Source organism: Halichoerus grypus, chromosome 3 (genome assembly GCF_964656455.1).
Source record: "Halichoerus grypus chromosome 3, mHalGry1.hap1.1, whole genome shotgun sequence".
Lineage (NCBI taxonomy): Eukaryota > Metazoa > Chordata > Mammalia > Carnivora > Phocidae > Halichoerus > Halichoerus grypus.
Window position 1 is genome coordinate 91,736,994 of NC_135714.1, and position 26,530 is coordinate 91,763,523.

The following is a 26,530-nucleotide window of genomic DNA, read 5'->3' on the forward strand; positions in this document are numbered from 1 at the left end:
CCCAAACATCTTATGTCTTCTGCCAGCATCCATGAAACTGTGATAGGCTAATTTGTTAACTTGCAGGTAGGATAAAATATCAGTCTCTTAGAGTTCTTGGTAACCATGAAAAAAAAATGTAAACAAGCCAAGTGAATTGTTTCAAACAGTTGGGCTATGAAAAAGAAGAAAAGACAAGGCAGAATTAATAGAGGATGTGGCATGGAGGGAGTCTTGTATTAAAGAGTAAAGATCTAAGCATGTAGAAATACTGATGAAGGGCCAGTTGAGAGGGAGAGATTGAATATACATGAGACAGAGGATAATGGTAGAGGGATAATCTAAGGTAGGAAAAGAGCCTACATATAGGTAAGAGGAATTGGGACAAAGAAAGGGAACACTTCCTTGTTTCTTTATGTGTAACAAAAAAGAATACAGAGAAGAGGGACATAAACTGAAGTAGGTTGTTACATTTAGTATCACAAACTTAAGGAAGCTCTTTTCTGACTGCTTTTCTTTTCCCTGAGAAGTAGGAGCTCAGGTAATTTGCTGGAGGAGGGGGATAGAGAAAGAGAGAAGCAGAGGTTTGAAAGAGAAGAGGTCTGAAAGTCTGTGAAGGGAGCAGAAAAAATGAGCTGAGCAGAGAAATGAAGTAAGAATGCAGGGTATTTGAAGATCTGTTGGGGGCTAATGGTCAAAAACTAGTGGTACCAATATATCCAATGTTATGACTTTCTCTAGCACCACCCAGGTCTGGGCAGAGAAAATAGTTACGTTCCTCTAAAAGTAAGGTTTTGCCCAATAAGACAATGGAGTTGAAAACTTTATTGAAATTTTGGGCCATAGAACTCAAGCTGAATGAGGATAAAGAAGAAGGGAATGGACTCGGCTAGTGGATGGAGGGAAGTTAGAGATCAGTGGACTACAAGCCCAATGAGGTTGAAAAAATGGTCAGTGGGAGTAGTTGAATAAGCAAGGTAAAAGGAGAAAAGGTTGTAGCGAGAAGATTTAGGAGTTGTTCATTCATTCATTAGTTCTGTCATTCATTCAGTAAAAACCTCAATTCACAGACTAGTATGTGCTATCTAAAAATTACTTTCCTCTTGCTTGGTATGCATCTTGAGATGTATACTTGAGATGTATAAATTTACCTACCCAGTTATGATTTCCTTAGGTTTGCTTTATTGTGACTGGCTGTCCTTGATAGCTACGGAAGGCCAACCAAAAGTAGCAAGGAAAAATCAGCATTTTAGTTTTTACCCTGTATTTTCTTGTGTTGTCTGAATATGTACAATAACCATTTATCCATGTGTTCAAATGTAGTTTTTTAAAACAACTTTTAGAAAGTTATATCTAAAAATGCCCACTTGGATAACCCCCATTAATTGCTGTTTTTAATATTATCAATACATTTATCATATTAGTTATTGCTAGTAACAATAAATCCACATTAATGAGGAAGTAGTTGAGCACTATTGTGAAGAACACAGGCTTTGGAATTAACAATACTTACTGTAAAAATGGAGATTAAATGCCATAAAGAATGTAAAGTACTTAACACAATATCCAGTATATAGTACACATTCAGTTAATAATAGCTATTATTTTTATTGTCATCATCATCATCATCATCATCCATAGTGAGAACTCTTGATTCCAAGTGACAAAATTCAACTCCCCTAAATTTTGCAAAATAGGAATTTACTGGCTCATGTAACTAAAAAGACCAGAGGTAGATGCACTAGCTAGAGTCTGGTGTTGAAACTATATCGACTATATCATTTCTTGGCTTTACTTTATATTGGCTTCATTTATAGCAAGCTTTCCCCTCATGGTAATAAGATGCCCTGCATCATACCAGCTAACCAACAGGAGTGAAAGAAAAATATCTCTTTTTTAATAGTTGCAGCAAAAGTCTTGGGTAGAGGTGTTTCGTTGGCCTATCTTGGGTTACATGCTCATTCCTTAACTAATCATATGTCCAAGGAAATGGAATATTCTGATTGGCCAGGCCTCGAACAGGGGAAGGGGAACCTCTTCAACCAAGACACAGGGACTAAGAGCGGATGGGGGATGGTTTCTCCAAAGTTAAATCAAGGGGCTGCTAGCAGGAAAAGGTGGAGTAAATACCAGGCAAGCAAAAACAGCAGATTTCCAATACTGTACATGTAATACTGTGCAGTAATACAAATGTTATACTGCAAACAGGAAAACAGTTGAAAGTGCATTTTAAATTGTCACGCACTCAGCAAAAGCCTGTTTACAGAATGTAGCCTATACTCTTCTTAAAGTGAATAAACGGAGGTCTTGCCATACGAGTGTGCACAGCTTGTGCCATAGGAAACATCCCACCTCAACTTCTATATAATTAAATTGTCATAACACTTGAAGAAAAATACAACTGAATTTAATTATCATGAGAAAGATGATCACTAAGGTATTAATTATCTCAAGCAACATGGTACAATAGAAAGAGAAGTAAAAATCACAAGATATAAGGCTACCAAAAATATAGTAGTAATAATAGTTACCATATATTGAATGATTAGTATGTGTATTCTAAAAGCTTTTTACCCATTTCTTCATTTTAGTATCACAACTCTCTTGAGTTAGGTATTACTATGTTCCTCTTATACATGGGGAAACTGAGGGTCAGTGGTTAAGTAATTTACCTTCTATGTGTGCAGAGCAACATTTGAATCTGTCCTAGTTGCTTCTAAAGCCTGTGCTGTCATTAATAAGCTGAGTGACTTAACCTCTTATTCCTTATTTCTTAAAGTAGATTTTGTTTTAATTATCTTTAAGGATACTTCTCTCTTAAAAATCCTATGATTATGTAAGGGTTCACCTTTAATTTCTCATCATTAATTTTGTGTGTCTTATGAGAAGGTTTTGAATCAATTATAACGCCTCTTTATTTTTATGTATGTCTTTAATCATGGACGAAAAAATAATGATATCACTATCTTGGTAAGAACACTTCAGCATGCATGTCATAGCATTATTGTATGATCATGAAGGAAACTGCGCTTTTGACAAATGTTCTTTCATCAGGACCTCAAATACAAAGAATAAAATCTGGCAAATACCCAAAGTGACTGATGTTAGAACAGAGGGAAAAGCACCATCTGAATTTCTGCACTGGTGTACCACTTTCTGTATGAAGTGTTTTGTGTGGTTGGCTTTTTGGTTTTTGTTGTTGTTGTTGCCATATTGCATTTCTGCCAAGTATATCTCCTCATACTTGTTTGGAATCTTTTTTTCCACATTTGAATCTGAATTCTAGTCAATACTGAAAGGGCTATGAAAAATCCACTCAACTGTTGCATGGTTTACATTTTTATATAAGATAAAAATAAAAATTTGAGTAATTTTTTGCTTGATAAACTCACTTTCAATATACTGTAAACTGTGAGAAAAGATGTAAAGCAAAAAAAGATGCCAATGTTCATTTCACTTTGTTAAATGTATTCATTTTGTGAAAAATGAAAACGTGTTTACATAGCTTTTTTTTTGCAGTTCAAATATGTAAAATTTACTCTGAAAACTAAGTAGCATTAGACAGAGGCTAGCTATTAATATAATAATAACTGGAGGGAGTATAGTATAGGGATTAATGGAGTGGTCTCTGGAGTAAGAGCTCCTCCATTTACTAAGAATAAGTCAATGGCCAGACATTTAATACCTGTGAAATTTAGTTACCTTATCTGCAAATGAGGGAAAATAATAATGCTTCCACAGCTTGTGGAAAGATCAAACAAGATAAAGTTTGTAAAGCCAGTACCTAGCCCATAGTAGGCACGCAGTTTTAGCTTTTCTACCATATCATTGATAATACCGCCACTTATTATTACTATTACTCTGAAAATTACAAACGTGAGAGAGTCAAGGACTCAAGATCTCCTCTGTTTATATTACTCTCTACTCTTCAAATACAATGGTTTAGAAATTGAGCTGAGCATGTAAATTTTTTTAATTGTGTTTAATTTTATTATGTTATGTTAATCACCATACATTACATCATTAGTTTTTGATGTAGTGTTCCATTATTCATTGTTTGCATATATAACACCCAGTGCTCCTTTCAATACATGCCCTCTTTAATACCCATCACCAGGCTAACAACACTCTCCTCTATGTTATACAGAAATGTCCATATTTTAGTCCTTAGAATTTGTGAATGTGATACCTTAAATGGCAAAAGGGATTTTGCAGATGGGATTAAATTTAAGGACTTTGAGATGGGGAGATTATCTGGATTATCCCATTAGGCTAGATCTAATCACATGGGTCCTTAACTGCCGAGAAAGCAGAGAACCTTTCCCTGCTGTGGTCAGAGAGAAAAGTTAACTAAGAAGAATGGTCAGAAGAGCTGCAACATTGCTGGCTTTGAAGATGGAGGAAGGGGGCCAGGAGCCAAGGAATATGGACAGCCATTAGGAGCTAGTAAAGGTAGGCAAATAGATTCTCTCCTGGAGCCTCTAGAAAGAAATGCAATCCTGCTGACATGACTTCTAACCTACAGAACAATAAGGTGATAATATTTTGTTGTTTTAAGCCACTAAGTTTATCGTAATTTCTTATATCAGGAGTAGAAAACTGATAAAAATACAATAAATTGTCTTTACTTAAAGGATTGTATGTGGAGAAATAGAAGAAGATAAGGATCACTTTCCAAAGTTGTGTCAGAAGAGCTAGGAAGACTTTTCCAAGAAGACCCACAAAAGTCATTGTTCCAAAGTGGATCACATGCACTTTCCAAAGCCAGCTTCTGGTAAAGAGAAGTTTATTACTCTTAAGACTTGTCATCTCTGGAGCTGTAGGTGGGGTCTGCCTCACCTGAGGAACGTGGGCTGGAATAGGTTCTAATAAGAAAGAGGAAAGAGGGAATGGATGCTTAATAATTTCCCAAACAGAAATACTGCTAACCTCATTAAAATCTATACATTGCTTTGAAATTACTATAATAAAAATACTTTAGAAAAAAAAGATCATCTTTTGTTTGGCAAGAAGTGAGCAAGGTAGAAAACCTATCAAGATATTGCTCCAATGCTTGCCAGACACATGATAAATATTCTCCATTTATTCAACAAATATTTATTGAGTTCCTTCTATATGCTGCTATTCCCAACACAGCCCCTGCTACATACTGATACTAGAGGATAAGTGGTCAGCAAAAATAGATATTGTCCGTATCCTCATGTACAGTGATAGAGACATTCATCAAATAATCACACACACATCTACACTGATTTAGAATACATTGAAAGAGCATTATATGGTGCTATGAGATTGAGTTGAGGCTTAGGCTGAGGCTAAATGAGGAGCAGGCATTAACTGAGCAAGGGAGAGAGGAGAGTGTTGTTAGGCAGAGAAAACAGCACGTGCAAATCTTCGGCAGACAAAAGCATGGCCTGTTCAAGAAGTTAGAGATCTGTGTGGCTGAAACACAAAAAGGCAGAGGGAGGCTGATGACAGGATGAGGCCAGAGACCCAGGGAGAACCCAGACTAAACAGGGCCTCCTAGATCATGTAAAAATTTTGGCCTTAATCCTAAAAGCAGGGTGGAGTGATTGGATTTGCATTTAAAAGGATCACTTTGGCTGCTGTGTGGTAGATAGTTTATAGGGGAACCAAGGAATATGTGCAAGAGCAGTTAGGAAACTACTAGAATAGTCAAGGCAAGAGATGTTAATAGATTATTTTGGGATTACAGCAGCAGATGGAATAGCAATATACACAATAAGGAAATATTTAGAAGGTAAAATAGAGAGGATATGTTGATGAGCTAGATGTAACGGGGAGGGATGTGGGAGGAGTCATGAAGGCCTCAGGTTTCTGGCCTTTGGATCTGGCATATGGATGGTGGTATCATTCGTGTAGCTAGAGAGCATTGAAGGAGCACTACTTCCCCACAAACCATCCAAGCTTTTTAAATTTTATTGTAAATAAGAATTTATAAAAATTATTGAATGCACTTTTGATATCTGCATGAGGCAGACCAGAAAAAGCAAAATTCTGTTAATTGTGGTAGTTTTGTAGCATTACATGTATTTCATTTTATCTACCCTATCCACTACTCAAATCATAATATACTTCTTAATACAACTTTCCTAATTTCAATATACTGTATTGCAGTAATTCTATTTAGCTATCCCACCTATCAACTTTGTAAACTTAAAAAAAAAAAAAAAAAAAAAAAAGCCTTAAATGCACTAATTGATGGAAAGAAGGGAGAGATCAAACTAATCCATTATAAGCATACAGGTCTTTATCTCAACTACTGTACCTGCAGTGGAGTACTGATGGCAGCCCCTAGCAGACCTCAAGAGCCAATTGTTAAATTTTCAGGAACCTTGCAAGCTGGTTGTAAGTAGCCTGAAATTGAGCACAGCAGAAGGACTGGCTACAGAAACTGGAAAAAACTATGGAATTGGCAAACAATTCAAATCAGAGATCCACCCACCCCAACTCCCACCCTGGACAAAGCCTACTGCTAAACCCTTACCAGCGTACCAATGTTTGTACCTGTTAGAATTATGGTATTTGGGGTGGATGTTATGGATATAGAAAATACTGTAATGAAACTGACTATAATCTCACTGATTTAAAAATGTTGCCTATTTTTTTTTCCATGTGCTTAAATGTCTTTCCTTTAGGATTGTTTGAAACCTATCTAATTCTTTGCTGGATATTTTGGATGTTTCCACAGAACTTCATTTGTATATAGGCCACTTTTAGGCATTCTTCTAATGATTTTTACTTTTTCCTCTCCTTTAGATTGCCCAGATTAAGAAGTGCTGCAGTCAAGTGGCAAAATTTTAGTAATTATTGAATCTGATTATAGGTATATAGGGGATCATTGTATTTATTTTTCTCTAATTTTGTGTGTGCTTGAAGTTTTTCATATTAAAAAACGAAGCAGGCTGGAGCAGCCACATCTTGCCCAGACCAGCCCTTCCTGGGTCTTCCACTTCCAATCTCAATCCCAGCAGGTATTCTCAGGATCTAAGATGATGTGATCCATTGCTGCCTCCTCACTTGGCCTCTAGGAGTTAGCTAATTCCTTGTTTTGATTTAAGTCTTGCAACACCTACTTCTTCCCTGAAAAACCCACAAGCAGTCTGTAGAAAAATTTAAAGTGAATCTTCAGAAGGAACCATATCAGATTAGGGTACTTTCTTTGTACTACAACCACAAAAATACTGAAAGAAAAAAGTCTTAAAATTCTTCAGTAACAACAGAAAACCCCAAAGTACAATGAGTGCATAGATTAAAAGAAATTGGACAAGTAAAAAAGAAAACAAAAAACTTTAATAAAAAGTAAAAAAAAAGGAGGCCAGAAATGATTATCAACAATACAAGACACTGGAGGAGTAGAGAGAAGTGAGGCACTGGAAGAATTACAAACTAAATCAAGTAGTCTTCAAGTTCTGTCCTGAAGAAGAGAAGGGCTTGATCTCAGGCAAGAACAAGATTTTTTTTTCTTTTATAATGTAGAATATCATCATGGAACACATAAAAGTGTGAGAAGCTGAGAAACATAAAATTCACCCAATCACAGCACATCGGTGAGGAATAAACTAGTTTAGAAATGAAACACAAAAATTGAGGAAAGGTTAACAAGTAAATTATAATTCAAGAGAAAATTATCATTATCAAAAGGAATCATGTAAATACATTTTATGGATTAGAAAACTGAAGCTCACGAAAGTGATTTGGTCAAGGTCACTCAGTTTAAGTGTTAGAGCCTGGATTTTAACTCTCTGGATTTCAACTCCCTCTACAGCATTTTGTTTTTTCCACTCTTTTTTTTTTTTTTTTTTGGTAGAAATGCAAATTCAAAACTAATTTTAAAATTCTATGTAAATATAATTCAAAAATAGTTCTGGCTTAAAATATACTTAACAATGATGCCCCAATAAGTTTCATTTTTCTACTACTTCATCAATGACACTCTGTTCTACATAAATTGTTGTTATAAGGGGAAAGATCACTTTAAAGTCCTACTGAAAATCATTTTATCTGCTATTGCAAATAAAAACTAGATTTTTTTCACTCCCTCTTTCCTTAAATATATACTTTAAATTGTATATATTTAGACTAGATAATAAGGCATTTTTAAAATGAAAAAATATTTTTATTTACATATTGATGACTGAAATGATCAAGCTTTGGTTTCTACTAAAGGAATCTAAGTTTGATTCATGTATTTGAAGAGTGCCTCAAAACTTGCTCCAATTCATTGGCTCTTTTTGGCAGGTGACTTTTGTCTTCTAAGTTTACTTTCCTCTGGTATAGACAGCATACTTAATGGTATTTAATACTACTTTTTACTATGTCAAACCCTATACCTAAAAATTTTTTGTTATATGAATAATTCTCCATCTTGCACCTACAATGAGCTAGTAGGTATTCAGTAAATAATTACTGATTTGAATCATGACTCCTAAATGCAATTAGGTTTAATAAATTACCAGACAACTATGTCACCTACATGACATAGTTTTTCTTTTGTGGCTGTATTAGGGTCTAGTGAGGAGAAATTATATCAATGATTTCAACAAAGATAATTTAAAGAATTATTAATTAGGTGTTTAAGAATGGAAAAGGCAGAAACAGAACAGTAAGGCAGTGATTTCTCTAATGATGGTCACCAGGCAGCCATCATAATCATCACCTGGAAACTTATTAGAAACGCAAATTCTGACTCCAACCCCTAGCCCTGGTTTATGAATCAGAAACCCTGGTGATAGGCCCAACAGGCTGTGCTGTAACAAGCCCTCCAGGGGATTGCAAAGTATGCTAAAATTTAAAAATCATGTAGGTAACAACAACTGGAAGCAGCCCCCACTCCTAGGGCTGGCCTGGGGCAGCAAAGAAAGGGGTAGAATTACTAAAACTGAGAAGATTGGGGAAAGGCCCTGTGGAGCTGAAACTCAGACTTTCAAGAACCCATCATTGCTCGCCCAGTACTGGTGTCTCTGTACTCAGAGCGGGGGATCCCACAGAACTAAGAACAAGATAGCTGAGGAATAGGCACCCACAAGTTGGATCTGGTGTCTCAAGAGGCACATTGAGATTGGGTCTGCAAGTGTTGGGAAATCCCCAAATTGAGATCAGTGGCTGCTACTGGAAGAAATTACTACTACCAGAGTGAAGACCTGTTGCTAGAGCAAAACTGACACACCAACAAACCCATCAGGAGCAAACGAGAGCAAATCCCTTTCCTCCTCCAGCTGCGCAATGTCTCATTCACCCCTCTATTGGCAGAGACTAACAAGGAGCCAAATATGTTTCTAGAATTACAAGGAGTGGTTTCAAGCTGAGAGACAGTAGCTCAATAACTGGCATGAAGGCCTTACTTGTAATAAGAGGTAATAGAAATAGTAAACATTTTTTGATATGCATATTGGGTACACGTGGACATTTTCTTAGGAGCTGACTTCTAGGTGGACTTTTGGACGTATCGTACAAAATTATTCCTATGTGAAAACTCTTTGTCTCTCCTGATGGGATTAATAAGATGCACTTAGGACATTTCTAGAATTTGGACAAGAAACCATGCAAGGGCCTACACGGAGGTCTCCTTAGCCAAAGCTAAGACTGAAAGATCACAGCAATGATGGCTGAGGAATGCTCAATGGTAGCAACAAGATTTGCTCAAGTCAGCTGAGGCTAGGTTTCTTAAAGTCTCAGTGTCAAGGGAATGGACGAAAAAGCTTACTTACACAAGACAGAGCAATCTGGGTCCCTGCCTCAAAACAGGAAGTTGGTAGAAAAGTTATTTTAAAATCATGGTAAAGAATAAGGACAATACAAACATGATTCCTCATTTAAGCGGCTGTCTTTTATAATCCCAGGAAACTAGAAAATAAATGGAAATGAATCAGCTCCTTCCTTAATCTTATGAATCAGTGTTCTGATAGTTGAGGGTCCAGTGTTGATTCTACAGAAATCAATAAATCAGTGCTTTCCATATTCTTGAAAGGTGGGCACAGACATAGTTGTTCTATGTTAATCAAAAGGAACATTCCCAAATATTTACTGAATGATTATCAGAATTATGCCCCATATTTTGGGAGAATGATGAGATAGTCGTTATTCTTACGGACCTTCCCCTATTTCTCATTTTATGTTTATGTTTTGTTTTCTGTTTCTTTGTTTCTGTTTTTGTTATAAAGGATATTGAAGAATCACAAAACCACACTGGCGAACCTGTTGGAGATGACTACAAAAAGATGGGAACGCTTTTTGGTGAATTGAACAAAAGCCTCATCGACATGGGCTTCACAAGGATGTATTTTGGAGAACGAATTGTGGAACCAGTAATAGTCATTTTCTTTTGGATTATGCTGTGGTTCCTTGGCTTACAAGCCCTTGGACTAGTTGCTGTTCTTTGCCTTGTCATTATTTATGTGCAACAGTAAAATACGGCCGAATAAGCTGTTGTTTCACATTTGGTAGCCATATATGTGATTGGTGAAGTTATATATTTCACTACATGAAAGCCGAAAAGTTTGCCTTGTTTCAAATTGTGTGCTGTTTTGTAATTAAATTTATAAGTGGATGTCGTTTCAAATTAAACTCAACTCTTGATTATAACAGGGTTGAATATACATTTTGTAGCTTATTCAAAAGTCTTGTTTTACTACTGTGATCTGTGCCCACTTTTAAACACCCCACCCTATTCCCAAGCCAAATCTTAACACCACCAAAAAGTGAGCAGGGAAAAAAACAGGATATGGAATTCAAACCAGGTTGTAGAGAATTCCAATAAAACATTTTAGAAGAAAAGATGAAACGAGCTAAAACAAAGTTTTAATGGGAGAATTGTCCCCATCCATACCCACCAAATAACCCCTTATTATTTGAGAAATAACTTGGATATCTACTGTTCCTGCTCAGCCCAAACCAATATAAATGATAATTACTATACACTACCTTAATACTGTGATGAAAATCAGTAAAGCTAGCACATTTTCTAAAGATTGAAAAGGATATATTTATTATGGCTGATGAAAGTTAAATGTAACTTTTTTATAATGTAATATTTGGGCCTGGAATCACTTCAGTATATCATTTGAAGTTTTAGACAATTTTGGTGCTAATTACCTTTTGTGAATTTTTTAAGTCTCATAAGCCACGTCCATTGCTGGCTGCACCCCATGGTAATGCTATATTTTCTTGTATCTAACAAGTTGTGTATTTTTTTTCTAGAGAGACATTTTCCATGTATTTTTTTCCAGAAATTTACATTTTATAGTTCTTTTGTAACAATTATTCTAAGATTTTAAAAAATCTATTTCCTATCTTGGCATGGATTTTTTTCCCCCAAAATTGATTTGTATTATGGCTAAAATATTTTACTATGCCTTTAAGGAAAAAAAAATTAGCTCATTTTCTTTGATATCTGTATAGGAAAGTACAGTATTACAGTATAAAACCAAATGCTTAAGTTTGAAATTTAACAGCCAATTGTAATAATATTCCTCTAAGGCTAAAGCCAAGTCAGTAATTGGCCAGTGATGTTATTAATGTGTTTTAATTCAGCACTTTGGGGTTTTATATTGAAACAAGCATTTCTTTAAATACACTTTGAAAACAGAAAATGGCTTAGTGATATTTTGGATTTTGTTGAAGAACCTAAAATCTGTACACTTGTGTCTCAGAGACCTTCTATACAGATAAAGGAGGGGTACTAAAGATAATTATCTAGAAATTCAAGTTAAATAAGAGGGAAATGGGACAATGGGGTATTTTTATCTTTGGCAGGGTAGTAACTAAAGCGTATAAAGTGTTTAGTATTCTGCTTTGTAAAGTTTTTACCCAATCCTGTTTAAAAATTTTATTCTATGAGTTCTCAGTGTCTTCCATGCTGAAGCAGAAAACTGATGAAAAATGTTCAGCTTAGATTTCTAAAATCAGATAATCCTGAACGAAAATACCCATCAGAGGGCACTAAAAAGTACTGTGGATTTGTATAAATACAGACCTTTTAAAGTTTGACAAAAAAGAAAAGACTTTGTACTATATCATTGTGTTTTTATTGGGTTTGAAATATTTTTATAAAAACCTGTATGAATTTGGCATAAGGCCAAGTTATTTGAAAAGGTGTCTTCATTTGTACACAGTAGAATTGTAAGGCTTTTAATAGAAGTCATGAGATTTTGTATATCTGCATTAAATATTTAAAAGTACATTCTTTTCTAATGCTACCAAGAATTTTAATTTTCCTTTGGAATATAAAAAAGATACAGTATGCATAATAATAGCTCTAATTCCACCAGTGCTAATATTGAAAAAAAAATTTAAAGTAAGTTTGAATAGTAATTATTTAAAGTATACTGTCAATACTATGTATCTGCACACTGCTGTTAATAGGGTATATATTAAATCACATAAAGAGATATTTTGCTGCTATTCTTTCTGAATTTTTTATTGGTTACAGCAGTATGCCATCAAATTGTTTGCTTTGATAGGGAAAAAACAAACTTTGCTTATTTGATGGAAATAGTATATTTTCTTTTATGAAATATATTAGAATGTAGATTATACTTGTACCCTGAAATGAAAAGAAACTGGTCATTTCTTTGGTTCACAGTATAAGGAATTAAATGGAAAATGGTTCTCAATCATTTCAGTCTCGGATACAAGCCAATTATAGAAACTGTTATTCCTTATGAATAAGGACATAGAAGTTATATTCCTAAGGTTATTAGATTATTAATGTATACATCATTCATACCACAGCTCTTAATTCAAATGGAAAAGGTTAAAACCTACAAATAAACTGGCCAGAGATGAATAAGTCAATTTTCCTTAAAGCGGAAACTAAGTGTCTTGTAGAATTCAGTCCTCTCATATCTTAAGCTGTGATATGCAAGGTACTTTCCCATTCCTGGTCACCAGTCAAATCATACTTGGTCCAGTAGTGCGCCAGAGCCAGCTTGCACTGACTTGCAGAAATCAATTGTATACCTTTTTCCCCCAGTCCGCCTTCAGTGGCATCAGTTGGTAGCCTGAAATTGTCTATGAGGGGAGTATTTACACTATCAAAATTGGCAAACACAACAAATCGGGGCTCTTTTCTCCTGGCAAGCCAGTTGTTAAACATATGTCAGCATGCCACCTATTAACCACCCTAGAGGTCACATCCCCATTTCGACTTCTATAGATCGAAAAGGAAGCATATTGAGGCCAATCCCCATCAACCCATCCAAAACTGTATTTGGATCTTTTCCATGTGGCAATTATGAATTATGGTTGTCTTCTGACCAACACATCTCTACGTAATCACATGTTTTGATCAGAGAAAATCTCTCTGGGCTGTCACTGAGCTGCATATCGATTGATCCAGATGATCAGGAAATAAACAGTTACAGAACTGATGGAAGGCAAATAATAGCATAAGTGAAGATTTGTTGTAAAGTGGAAAGCTCAAAATAGTCAAAGCTAGATATTGAGCAATTAAGGGCTGTTTGTATGGTTTGTAGATTATATTTAACCATTATTTTACAAATGTTTACTGATTTCAGGTTATTTTAAATGTTTTTAGTGTCAATTCATGGCTTCAAAAGGTCAAAGAAGAGAAAACAATAAGACTTTCATACCTGTTGATACTTCTAGTAATAGACTTGGCCAAGGAGAATATAAGGAGAACACAGCCTACTCTCTCACCACCCTGCACATTGCCTTGGCCACGACGTGTCCACTCCCATGGTTTCCGTTACCATTTCGTACTAACAACTCTGCAGTCGGTATCTCCAGTTCAGAGCACTGTACAGAATATAAAATCCGTACATTCAGTTGCTTGCCCAACACTTGTACTTGCTTATCCCTTAGTACCTCAGGTTCGGTATATGCAAAATAAAAAAGAACTCAGCATCCTTCTCCCAAACCTTTTTTTTTTCTTTCGATGTTTCCAATCTCAGCAAATGACAGTTGTCTCCTACACTGCCCACTTATAACCAGTCGCTGAGTTCTGTCTATCTAACTTCCTAAAAAATGTCTTTAATCTTTACACTTCTCTTGATTCCCAGTATCACTAACTTAGTTCAAACCACCATCATCTCCCTAGATTGCTATCACGGAATCCTAATTTGTCTCCCCTGCCTTCATTTTTCCCTCTACAGTCAGAATAATCTTTCTAAATCATAACTCTGATCTCTTGGGCCTAAATCTTTTCAACGGCTTCCTGTTGCCATTATGATAAAGTGCTTACTCCTTACTATGTTTTACAAGGCCCCTCAAGAACTGGTTCTTGTGTACCTCATCTCTTTGTACTACTACTGTCCCTTTCCAGCACTCAGCTTTACTGAATTTGTTTTTTCAGTTCCTTGTGAGACACATGCTTACTCACTTTCAGAACTCTGTACATGTTTTAGCTTCTCTCTTTAGCCCCTTCCCACCAACCCGACCAACACATCCACAGCTTTAAGACCTTTAGACATAATGTTCCCCAGGAAAATGTCTCTGTTAAATCCAGTTTTGATATTTTATGTGCTTTCAGAGAACTCTGCAATTCCCCTCTCAGTACTTGTCATGCTGTATTGCAATAGCTTATTTGTCAGCTTCTTCCTTTAAAAAAAAAAAAAAAAGATTTATTCATTTATTTGAGAGAGAGTGAGAGCGCACAAGCACCCACTCAAGTGGGGAGGGGTAAGGGGAGAGGGAGAGAAAGAATCCCAAGCAGGCTCCGTGCTGAACACAAGCCCGAGGCAGGGCTGGATCCCTCCAACCCAAGATCACTACCCTAGCCGAAACCAAGGGTCCACCGCCCAACCTACCAAAGCCGCACAGGCAGCCCTGTCAGCTTCTTCCCTTAGACAATAGGCTTCACAAAGACAGAGAACATATCTATCTGGTTCATACATTGCATTGTCTAACACAATGCCTGGCACATAATATATGCTCAAAATATTTAGCAAATTAATAAATCAACTTCATTTATTCATGTACTCCCTATAGTGCATTAACAAAGACTTAGCATTGGTTGTATTTTAGAGTTCTTTCACTCCAAAAGTATGCTTATAATGCATAAAGAAAGTGAATTGATGTATACGTTATCATTTATAAAGTTTGTTCACTTTTGATGGAAGAATATTGCTATTATTTGCATATACAGTATTATTACCATACACTTGCATATTTTTAGGAGACTGTATGTATTTTCAGTGTTGTACTTGATGAAATCACTATTTGTCCAGAAAGGATATTTTAGAACACATGTGGTCATTGATGCTACCTAAATTTCATATTTTTCCAGTATTTTTCAATAGACTTTTATCTACTCAATTTTAATTTTTTTAAAAAACTCAGAAGTTGTGATCAGGAATTCTCAAGTATCTAAGCTTGGGTATTTCAGGCTACAGAATAAATCCACCACTAGAATGTTCTAGTCACCCAGATCATATATGTTAAATAACATGTATATAAAGTACTTTGTTATTTTTTTCCAATAAATAATACTCTTTCACAACCCTGCATCCTGAGCCTCTCTCCTGACTCTCTATATCATGTTCTATATATCAGTTAATGGCTGCCACACCAAGTTTGGAAATTGCCAAAGCAACACCATACCTGAGAGTGAATCATCCCTAATGCTGCAACAGAAAGCTAAGGCCTGACGTGTGTATGGCTTTCCAGGCGATAGAGAAGTAGGAAAACCTAGCTCAGGATCAACCTCGGCATCCAAACCGTATTTCTCCTTTGTTGCCTTGACTATTGTGTAAGTTAGAATTATTGAATGAGCTCTGCCGGGACCTGCTAAGATCCAGAACTTAATCATACACATGCTTATTAAATTTGAGTTATCTTTTCAGCAGTTAAAGTCATTTAGCCTTTCAGCAACTTAACTAGTTGGAAATTTCCTTGATAGCTTTCCAATGCACCACAGAATACAATGAATTTTATCATAAGACCACAGTCCTTTTTTGTTATTGGTTTACTCCTTTATTACAAGAGGCTAGTCGACGGTATATTTTTTCATGTGAGTTTTTTTTTTAACAGAAGAATGAAAATTCTATATACAATACCCTTATTTATACCATAGCTGTTTTAGGTCAAAATCTTAAGAGTTATTTTTTGAGGGTAGGGGACAGGATATGTAAAAAATTCTATCAATATTTGAGTATATATGCCATCTACTGAATGCCCTTCTCTGGTCTGCTACAATTGCTTCTGTTGTATAGCTTCTTCGTTTTACATATGTAATATGAAAAATATTTTTTTTCATTATTTAATGTATTTTCAGCTTTAACAAGCACATGAGTATGTATGTAAATGCAACATACAAATAAAGGCTAAGAAGAAACAATTACAAAAGGAGAAAACACTGCTTAGTTGTTGGTTTGGAAGGATTAACGTAAACAAATTGGTCTTGCACAAAACTGTAAGGATGATTTTTCATATAAGGTGAAGCATTTGTTTAAACATTAGATCAGTGGCTTTCAAAGATTTTTAGTTTGGTTTGCCCTAAGTGAAATCTTACATGGATAGTCAATATTTATAAACGATAAAAGCAGAGCTGCTTTAATTGATTTTGCTGTAGGTCCAGTTCCCTGGGAAACAGACTCAGAAGAAATTAGCATGCAGGAAGTTTATTAGAGAGTGTTCTGGGATCAGCAACTGTGAAGGAAGTAAAAGAAACAGGATTAGACAAAGGGAGGTATGCAATACAGTCACAGCAAGGCCTCAGCAACTCTATGGGGTGCCCTCAAACAGAAACAGCCCTTAAGCATTGACCTGTGTTGGGACAGGGGAGCTCTTCAGCCAAAAGCAATCCCCAGAGAGAGCTGACAGCTGGGGCTTGTCATCTGGCAGCACTCCCAGCAATTAACAGAGTAAATCCTTTGGCTCTGAAGAGAGGATCTGAGCTGCCCAAAACAGCACCCACTATCGACCCTTTTGTTCTCACCTTGCCCTCCATGATACCTGAGTCACTTCCAAAAGCCCCACTCTTTAGAGTAAAATATGAAGGTGACTAATTTAAATCAGAAACTCATTGGTCAAAATGGATTTTAAAAAAATAGGGGTAGAGCCTTTAGTCTTTGTGTTGCCTGCTTCTACTGTGAGATTCAGTTCTTCATTATGATAAAGTTTTAGTTGACTAAACATTATGCCCAGGAGTCAGCAAAGGCTTGAAGCTACTAGGAACAGGTGAAAAAATGATTGACAGAAAAGCCCATTACTTAAAACTAGGAGTAGGAAATCCATGAGATTTTGTATATGTAAACTGCTTAGATCAACTATAAGCTCAGACAGGGCCTCACAAGACATCAGGACAAACCATCTTTGGGTGTGTCTTGGAGGCTGGGTATGTTCAAGCCTAGACATAGGTAAGTCTGCTTTGTGCTTTCTGGCCTCTTTCCTAAGTTCCAAAGCAGTTTTAGTTCTCAAATTTTTGGAGCATATTTAAAATAAAATTTCCAACGGCAAAGCAGAACTCGTTTGTAAAGAAACCCCGTATCTTCCCCAACCCCAACACACTATTGCGACTGATTTATTATGACTTGGATTTTGGCCCTAATCATGACTTTCCTATTTAATTTTAGCACAGAAGTTCTCAGCAACTGGAATTGGTAATTGAGTAGGCACTTGAAAAGAGCTTTCTCCAGTCTTGGCCCAGAATATTTTGGGGGCCCCTAAGTATAATTTTAGCTGCTATTTTTATCCCTGGAATCTTAGGAGGTGGCAAGATCAAGCAAGACAGTGGCCGTAAGTCAGTTACATATTAAAACTAGAGCAGTGTTTAGGCATGATTTCCCCCTTTGGTTATATGAAAATATTAGAACAACATGCAAACCAACTTTCAGATAAAAAGATCTCTTTATGTCAGACCTGAATTCAAGACTTGGTTCTGCTATTGACGGACTGTGCAGTTTGTATAAGTCATACCCACATCTCTTTAAACTCCAAGATCCTCATCTGTAAAATGGGGGAACTGTTATGATTAAATAAATTATTGCATATCTTTTTGTTGTGCCTTACACATAGCAAACTTTCAATAAATACTGGTCATTATTATTAAATATAAACAGTCACATGTAAGCGAGGACATTCTTCACTATCCGTGGAAAGCTCATACACTGAAAGCCATAAAAGGCCTGAACTATTTTATTGTTGGCAAAAGATTGATAAATACAAAGAAATTCTATGCTGTGATCCCAGTTCCTCATGATTGAAATCTTTCTGAGTTCTCTTATTAGTGTCAACTATTAGTGCTTCATGAATCAAAATGATCATAAAAAGAAGGAAGACCCTAAAGAGTTGAGGTGAATAGAAATGAAATGTGCTCTGTGCAACCACACCTTCTTTAATGAGATACTATGTTTTCTTTAAACATCTACTTACTAGATACCCTGCATTTTCTATTGCTCCTTTGCCTTAGTAAACTTAGGTGCACAATTACATTCACCAACGCATGAACAATTCTGCTGTGGATTTGAACAATTCACAAAACGAAATCAATTCCAAAAACACTTTCTGTTCTATTCTAATTGCATTAGGCCAAGAGTATTAAGCTATGTTTATAGAATCACAAACATTATCTTGCTTTGATTTCGAGGTGAAATTTCAGACTAATCTGTTGGTCTGTTATGTCATTTTTCAATACACACTAAAAATGTTTCACCAAGATAAATATAATTGTATATTAGTACTCTCACATAAAAAATCCTGTCCCTACTAATACACATGGATACATTCTGTGTACAGCTAGATAGTATAAGCTAGTAAACATTATTAATTTGTAGTGTTTACAAGAATATTAATATGTTCATAAAGTCTTGTCTTTTTAGTCTGTGAAAACACGCTAAAAGCATAGTATGATCTTAACTAATCTTTGTTTTAGCAAGTCTTCAATTACATCGTTCACCCTGGGTTCCTCTTTCTTATTTCCTTCCCTTTCAAACAATCCTCTCTACCTGAAAAGTGGAAGTTTCTCAAATCAGATGTTTACAGACATGAATGTTTTATAATAAGCTATGGCATATCTTTAGTGCCATCTCCTAATGCATTTCAAAACTGGTTCTCCCACATTTTCCTTAACTGTCAATTTATGCTTTCAGATATTTTTATAAGATGCTCAGATAGAGCTGATGTTGGCCAAATACAGTTGTCCTCAGGCGTTTCTCCCTTTTTCGAGTTGTAAGAAACATTTCTTGAGAGCTCCACGCCTGGCTACCTGATCATCACAATCGCCTCCTGCTGTAATGGAAATATACTGTGCTTTTTCTTCCCTCCCCATATCACTGACACCCAAGTTTGATGGCATGGGTTTTTTTTTTTCCACTAACTTGGCTTGCAAAGGCCCTAGGCTAACAAAGAAGACATTATTTTTGCAATGCAGAAAATAAAAACGCCTGAGCTTTCCTACTTGTTTTGAATTACAGGCACCTTACTGATACCATTTACTAGTGCCAGGTGCTCCTGCTTCATCCCTGCCAAGTCAAGTAAGACAAACTGCTACTAAAACTACCTCGACCAGGTGAGTCACTTCTCTTCATCAGTGACTGTCAGAAATGTTCATACCAGGAGAAATAACAATGCTGATGCCTCAAAGTATATCCATATTTGATATTTCACATCTCCGTTGGCATCTAGTCGAAGAACAAGACTGTCGCACCACCTGCCTGCCTCTTCTATTCCCCCTAACGTCTACTGCGCTTCCAGTCCCATGAAGCTCTTTCTTCCTAGCAGCGCATGCTTTTCGATGCCATCTGATCTTCAGACGGGGCCCAGAGAATGGACAATGATTTTTTGAGTAGATTTGGCATGTACAATCAGAGCAAGACTGAAATAAAACTTGCTGTGAGACACCATCTGTTGCCAACTTTTTCCTTTAAATACAGAACAAGGGACATCAGTATGAACTCATGTTCAGTTTAATATAGATACAGATTTTAAAAAGTATGGAAATAAGTATAGATATGTGTATATGTATATAAGGCACTTGTATTGAAGGAGTTCATGACATGCCACCCCAAAATATGCCACTTTGGTACATTGATTATTTTGAACTGAAGACACTTGAAAAATAACAAAGGCAGGGAAAGGCTTTTTCTGAACTCCCCTTACCCGCCTAAAGACAGATCCTCCAAAAGGAACTCGATTGTCATAACCTGCTTGGGAGTCTCATCAACCAGGGAACATTAACTCTTATCACAAGAGAGGAGACCAGAAGTTGACATCACACCCAAACAAACTTTGTCATAAACCATCATACCTCCCTCCTATCTATTCTTCAAAGAGTCCATGTAAAGATCATGTACTGCCTCCTAAATCCCTACATCCCACTCCCCTTCCCCTATCAGATAGTATATAAGTTCTCAAATCTCACTGATCTGGGGAAGTATTCACTTTTTTTTCCTGTGATACTGCTGTGCATATAATAACAATAAATTTGTGTACCTTTTCTCCTGTTGATCTGCCTATTGTCAGTTTATTTCACAGACCCAGCTAATCAAACCTAGGAGGGTAGATAGTCTTTCTCCCTACAATACACAGTCATGTATTTTCAAGTGGAGATCCCTTACAAATAACACACCCCAGTAGTAACCAGCGCACCAGCACCAGACCTTTCTGTCTAATACTATTATCCAATAAAAGGAACCCAAGGTCCCTGGAAAAATGGCCAATTCTAGAGCTGGGCAGGGAATATACAAGATGAGCTTAGGATATCTTGTAGTGCCAGAAAGAAAGGAAGGCCTAAAATCACACACACGTACACACATACACATACACACACACGATATAAGAGCCAATTGAAAGGGTTCCCAATAACCAAAGCTGGAACAATTTGAGCAAGAAAATACATAAAGTAGTATTGGATTATAACCCAAAGTATAAAATACATATCCATGAGTTCATCCTGATACAAATAAATGATTACATCCATAAATTAATGGGAAAGAATAGACAAATCTCCTGTAGAGGAAAAATTCCAAATAATTTATGAGGATAATGCCCCTTCAAGAAAGTGGAGCATGACTCCCCACACCTTAAATATGAGTTTTTATTTTCTAAAGAGTACAGTACGGAACAGAGTAGGGGGAGTAACTTTATATTAAAGAAGCCTGACAAACACTACCTCAACCAGGTCATCAAGCTTAATGCCATCAGTGATAAGTCATGTTGACAGCATATGCCCTTGATAGGATATGATGAGAATGTCACTTTACATTTGTGGTCTTCCTCTCAAGAAACTATAACTCTGGACTGCCTGTGAGAATTATATCTGACAAACCCAAACTGAGGATCATCCTACAAAATATCTGACTAGTACTCCTCAAAACCGTCAAGGTCATCAAAAACAAAGAAAGTCTGAAACACTGTCCCAGACAATGGAGACTAAGGACACATGATGATTAAATGTAATGTGGTATCTTGGAAAGGATTCTGGAACAGAAAAAAGACATTAGGGAAGGGGCACCTGGGTGGCTCAGTTGTTAGGCGTCTGCCTTCGGCTCAGGTCGTGATCCCAGGGTCCTGGGATCGAGCCCCGCATCGGGCTCCCAGCTGGGCGGGAGGCCTGCTTCTCCCTCTCCCACTCCCCCTGCTTGTGTTCCCTCTCTCGCTGTGTCTCTCTGTCAAATAAATGAATAAAATCTTTAAAAAAAAAAAAAAAAAGACATTAGGGAAAACTAAGGAATTTTGAATAAAATATGGACTTAATTAATAATAGTGTATCAATACTGGCTCAATAGTTGTGCCAAATGTAATATACTGTAAGTATAAATATTAATGTAAGATGTTAACAATAGGAGAAACATGCTGGATATAGAAGATCCCTACGTATAATTTTTGCAACTTTTCCATAAATCTAAAACTTCTAAAATTAAAAGTTTAGGGGCACCTGGGTGGCTCAGTCAGTTAAGTGTCTGCCTTTGGCTCAGGTCATAAGGCAGGGTCCTGGCCCTGCATCGGGCTCCCTGCTCAGCAGGGAGTCTGCTCCTCCTCTCCCTCCCCCTCTGTGCTTTCTCTCTCTCAGTCAAATAAATAAAGTCTTTAACAACAACAAAATAATAATAATAAAAGTTTATTTTTTTAAAAAAGTAATTTAACAAATTCCAACTGAACTCTTAGTCATGTCAGTAACTACATATTATCCCTTTTACCATAAATATAATTTGTGTTATCAGACAACATGAGTTTCTAATGACTTCTGCTTTTTTTACTTTCCTTTTTATAGATTATTTTATAGCAGCAATATAAAATTCACTTTAACTTATTGTCCTTTGTAAAATCATTGATCTGTAATTTTCCATGTGGCATCTGATCAATGTTTAATAATTTTCCCCCGGGGAGTTGGGTGAGAAATAATAGGAATCTACTTGATGTAATACAAAAGCAATTAGCTCACACCCAAGAGAGTCTTTGGGTAGGATATATACTCCCATACTTCTAGAGTTTCCTACTAGGTATGGGGTGTGCCTCCAGAACACCCTGGGTGTGGGCGGGCCAGAAGAGTGACAGAGTCTGTTGGCTTAGAGGGCCTGAAGAGCCTCACCATTGTTGAGTATTCTCTGCTCAGGACAACATTGTACGGGAATACCAACTCCTTCCCCTCCACCCCCCCAATGCTCCAAGAACAGCCTTAGTCTCAGAGACAGTCTACCCATAAGAGAGTTCAGAGGCCCCAAAATATTTTAAAAAGTCTTTTAGGTCAGCTTCCCAGGGTTGATATCAATGTAGCTCTGTGGCCTTACAGGACCCCGGAGAGGAAGCATGTGGGGAGAGGTCCTGTGAGCCTGGCAATCCCATGTGCACTGCTGCCTAGCCATGGGGCATCCTCAAGATATCTGCATCTCACTGAGAGGCACTCTCAGGAGGAAATAACCGGTACTGGGTACTCTCTGGAGTGTAAGTCTTTACAAGATTTGATAACTGCTGCTGACAGTAACACCTGTTTTCTTCTTATTAAGAGACTTTTGGCTTATGAGAATTTGAAAACATTTCTGCCTAAATATCTCCAGTAGACTCTATCATATTTTGAAGGTCAGCTACTCTAATTATCCAATGGTGATTATGAAGACTATATGTACACTGAACAGGTTACATGACGGAGAAAAAGAACTGCCCTTACTATGTATTCTTAACTCCTGCCCTCTAGGAATCAGACTGTGTCTTGTCTTTTCTATTTGTAAATGCCAATTTGATCTAACTCTCAAAGAGGCAAAACATTATCAGATTAGGTTTAAAAAACATCTTGAGTTGAGTTAAATATTAAATTTAAATTAATTTGGTTATAGTTATATATCAAATTTATATATATTTATTATGAATGTTTATTATATTTATTTTATTTTTTAAAAACATTTTCTAGGAGTATAGTTAGGTGCTAATAGTGGTGATCTCCGAGTGGTGGGCATGTTTTTATTTAATATTTTTTGTTTAATTTATCTTCTACACTACATGTACACTAGTAATACACTAATGCAGTACATGTACACTAATAATAAAAAGTTATTGTTTTTAATATATGCTAATTTATGCATTCAGTGCATTAAATTTCTCTATTTTCTACCTGTTCCCTGCCTGGCAGAAAAGTGGTTTTTAAAAGGATAATCTATCTAATGAAATAGAAAAGCTACAAAAATACATACTAAGAATGTTAATATACTGAGTTTCTATTAATAAATAAAATGCTTCTCAAAGTTTTCCATGAGGTGTTGGCCTTCAAGATGGAAATTTCCAAACTATTTTCACTTGCTACTATAAAAATTGCATGAGTGATCAGGCTTAAACACAGATGGGAACACTTGGTGATGCCTGGATGACAAAAAGGATAATAAGGGCCAGATGCTGAGCTGTTTTCTTTACACTGCACCCGGTCTATGGGGGCCCAAAGTGCCCCAAAGGTGATGGCATAATTGGTTGTTGAGAAGATGAACTTCATGTCATGGAAAGGTCAGTCGTAACCCTGAAAACTATTTGAACTGAGAACCGATCACTGACAATCACTTTGAACCTAATTTTTATAGTTATTTCTCCAACTGTTGGCATGCCCAGGATCAGTTTAAATTCTGGAACCCCTGAAAACATGTTTCATAAACTTCCCTACTTCTGCTGCTTATTCACTCCTACCGTAACAGAATGCCAGGAAGGAAAGGAATAATTCCAAACCAAGGCCAAAAGAAGTTCCTTTTGAAGCCCTCTTGGGTCATCTGCTGGAGCAGTCTGTTTTTACCCTCAAGTCAGCAATAATGCCTATTTTAATCTAACTGATCAAATAAATAGCAGGCAAAACTCTTATTTCTTTAATCTTAATTATTTCCTCTGTGATACTCAAAGTGCCTTGCAGACCTGCTCAACCTGGCTTTCCCATGCTCTGAATTGCCTGGGAGTAAGGCATACCAGCTGGAACCAAATAATTTCGTCCAGCTCACAAGTGATTTGCTTATCTATGGACACTTCATTGTCTATCCACCAAGCCCTACCACTGCTTTCCTCATTTCCTTTCATGTAAAATTATATAGAACTTAAACACTGCAAAGGTAAAAATCAAATCTAAATAGAGATTTTTTAAAAGGTTTTATTACTTCTTTCAACATTTTCTCAAAACAATGGTCAAAGTGAAAATTTCCTACCTGTATGTTATCCAGACATTTGCATAGAGAAGAGAACTCTTTGGAATCAGTTTGTAACTCTAGTTGGCATTTGCTTCTGTACTGAGATTTTTGTTCTGTTTTGTTTTGTTTTGTTTTTTTGCCAAGGTTTTGGAGGTGTGCTTTTTCTTTTGAATCATTCAATCCACAAACACTTACTAAACACCTACAATCTGCAAAGCAATACAGACATTGCATGCTATAAGAAATACAAATTATAAGGCCTACTACTTACTATGACAGAGTTTATAATCTAGCTGAAGAAATCAGAAATAAATGTGAAAGTTTTAATAGCAAAAGCAAGAGACAGAAATAGATTATAAATCCAATTCTCTGGTTGAATATGATAAAGTTAGAATACTATTAGGTGGGAGAGTGACATCAGCAAAATGGTGGCAGAGGAATTTCTGGTGCTTTTACAGAGCATACTGTAGGAGTAAACTTTCTTAGGAATACCATTTATAAAAATTCAATACTTATAGTGAATTTGGAACATACACAAAGTGATAATCCTGCAAAATAATAGGCAAAGAATAAGATCAATAGAAATGGAACAAGCAAAAAGTAAAAGAAACTATATTGGACCAGAAAAGAAACCATTGTCTTAAACTCTCCATGATTTAGAACTTTCCCCAATACCTTAGAGAGGGGGAATTTAGAACACTTATGTATGTATGTATTATGTATATATGTGTAATATCTCTGGAAGATTATACCAGATACTGATAATAGAGGTTGCTTCTGGGTAGAAAAACTGGAACACAGGGTAGAAAGAGAGACTTAACATTTCACTGTGCACCCTATTGAACCTTTTTATTTTGTTCTATGCGTATGCATTAACCAGTTTAAAAAAACAAGAAAACAATTTTTAAATGCATGCATATAACCTCTAAAAGGATTCATACCAACATGTTAATACTTGTTGTTTTTCTTTTCTCTTTTGTATTTTATAGTTTTCAAAGTTTCTATAATAAATGTGTATTTAATTTACAATCACAAAAATATACGTTTTTAAAAACATGGAAAAATAGTGAATAACAAACGAATCAAAATAAATAAAATTAGTAATATCAATATTCCAACTGTATAGTATTACTAGTGTTGCATATAATTTCACTTAACAATATAGAAAACTAAATATAGTTCTCATTAAACAATATTCATTTTCAACTAACCTCTTTTGTTTTCTTCATTAATTCCACATCTTAAGGACCCTATCAGGTATTGTTACAGATTCTTGAATTAAGTGGTCCCTGCCCCTGGATATTTAGGTGCCTGGGAAGTACAAAATTGGATAAGCAGCACTCCAAACATGATTTAACATGGCTAATTCCTATATATTACCTACTCAAGACCTGTCCTAGAGAAGCAGATGCAGCTAACAAAGAGTAATTTATAAATTAAGTGTTCATATATAAAATGTCTTTAAAACTTTTATATCCATACCTATTAATGTCTTGGATTAATGGGTGACATGAGAAAGTTTTCATTATGACATTTCTCCAAAGAAAATATACAAATGGGCAAACAATAAGTTCTGAAATGATACTCAACGTCATTAGTCATTAGAAAATAAAAATGAAAACCACAAGATCCTAGTTCATCCACAAGGATGACGGTAACACATGTTGGCAAGGATGCAGAGAAATTGGAACCCTCATACATTGTTGATGGGAATGTAAAATCGTGCAGCTGCTTTGGAAAACAGTTTAGTAGTTCCTCAAAAAGTTAAACTTAGAATTTCCATATGACCCAGTAGTTCCCCTTCTACATATAAACACAAGAGAAATGAAAACACATAACCACAAAAAAATTGTACATATTCACAGCAGTATTACTCTAAACAAAAAGTGGAAACAACCCAAATGTCCATCAGCTGATGAATGGCTAAACAAAATGTATATCCATACAATAGAATATTATTTACCACAAAAAGGAATGAA

The 26,530-nt window shown here is 36.1% G+C and overlaps 1 protein-coding gene and 1 long non-coding RNA gene across 4 annotated transcripts in view; one reads left to right on the forward strand and one right to left on the reverse strand.

The window, feature by feature from the left end:
* The window catches only part of FAM241A (family with sequence similarity 241 member A), a 40,836-nt gene extending 28,434 nt beyond the window's left edge, over nucleotides 1-12,402 (forward strand). Inside the window, exons 1-4 of one of the 3 annotated variants that reach the window (XM_078069078.1) lie at nucleotides 4,149-4,513; nucleotides 4,614-4,753; nucleotides 6,880-6,974; nucleotides 10,164-12,402. In XM_078069078.1, the coding sequence (XP_077925204.1) occupies nucleotides 4,729-4,753; nucleotides 6,880-6,974; nucleotides 10,164-10,409 (366 nt within the window). In that variant the 5' untranslated portion in view covers nucleotides 4,149-4,513; nucleotides 4,614-4,728 and the 3' untranslated portion in view covers nucleotides 10,410-12,402. Of the gene's footprint in view, nucleotides 1-4,148; nucleotides 4,514-4,613; nucleotides 4,754-6,879; nucleotides 6,975-10,163 lie in introns of those variants that run through there. The other 2 variants (XM_078069077.1, XM_036080163.2) reach the window with 2 other exon arrangements.
* A 12,164-nt stretch (nucleotides 12,403-24,566) lies between these two features.
* The window catches only part of LOC118528041 (uncharacterized), a 35,272-nt gene continuing 33,308 nt past the window's right edge, over nucleotides 24,567-26,530 (reverse strand). Inside the window, exons 2-3 of the long non-coding RNA XR_004913420.2 lie at nucleotides 25,763-25,862; nucleotides 24,567-24,760 (exon numbers count right to left, since the gene is read on the reverse strand). This is a non-coding gene — a long non-coding RNA (uncharacterized LOC118528041). The remainder of the gene's footprint in view (nucleotides 24,761-25,762; nucleotides 25,863-26,530) is intronic.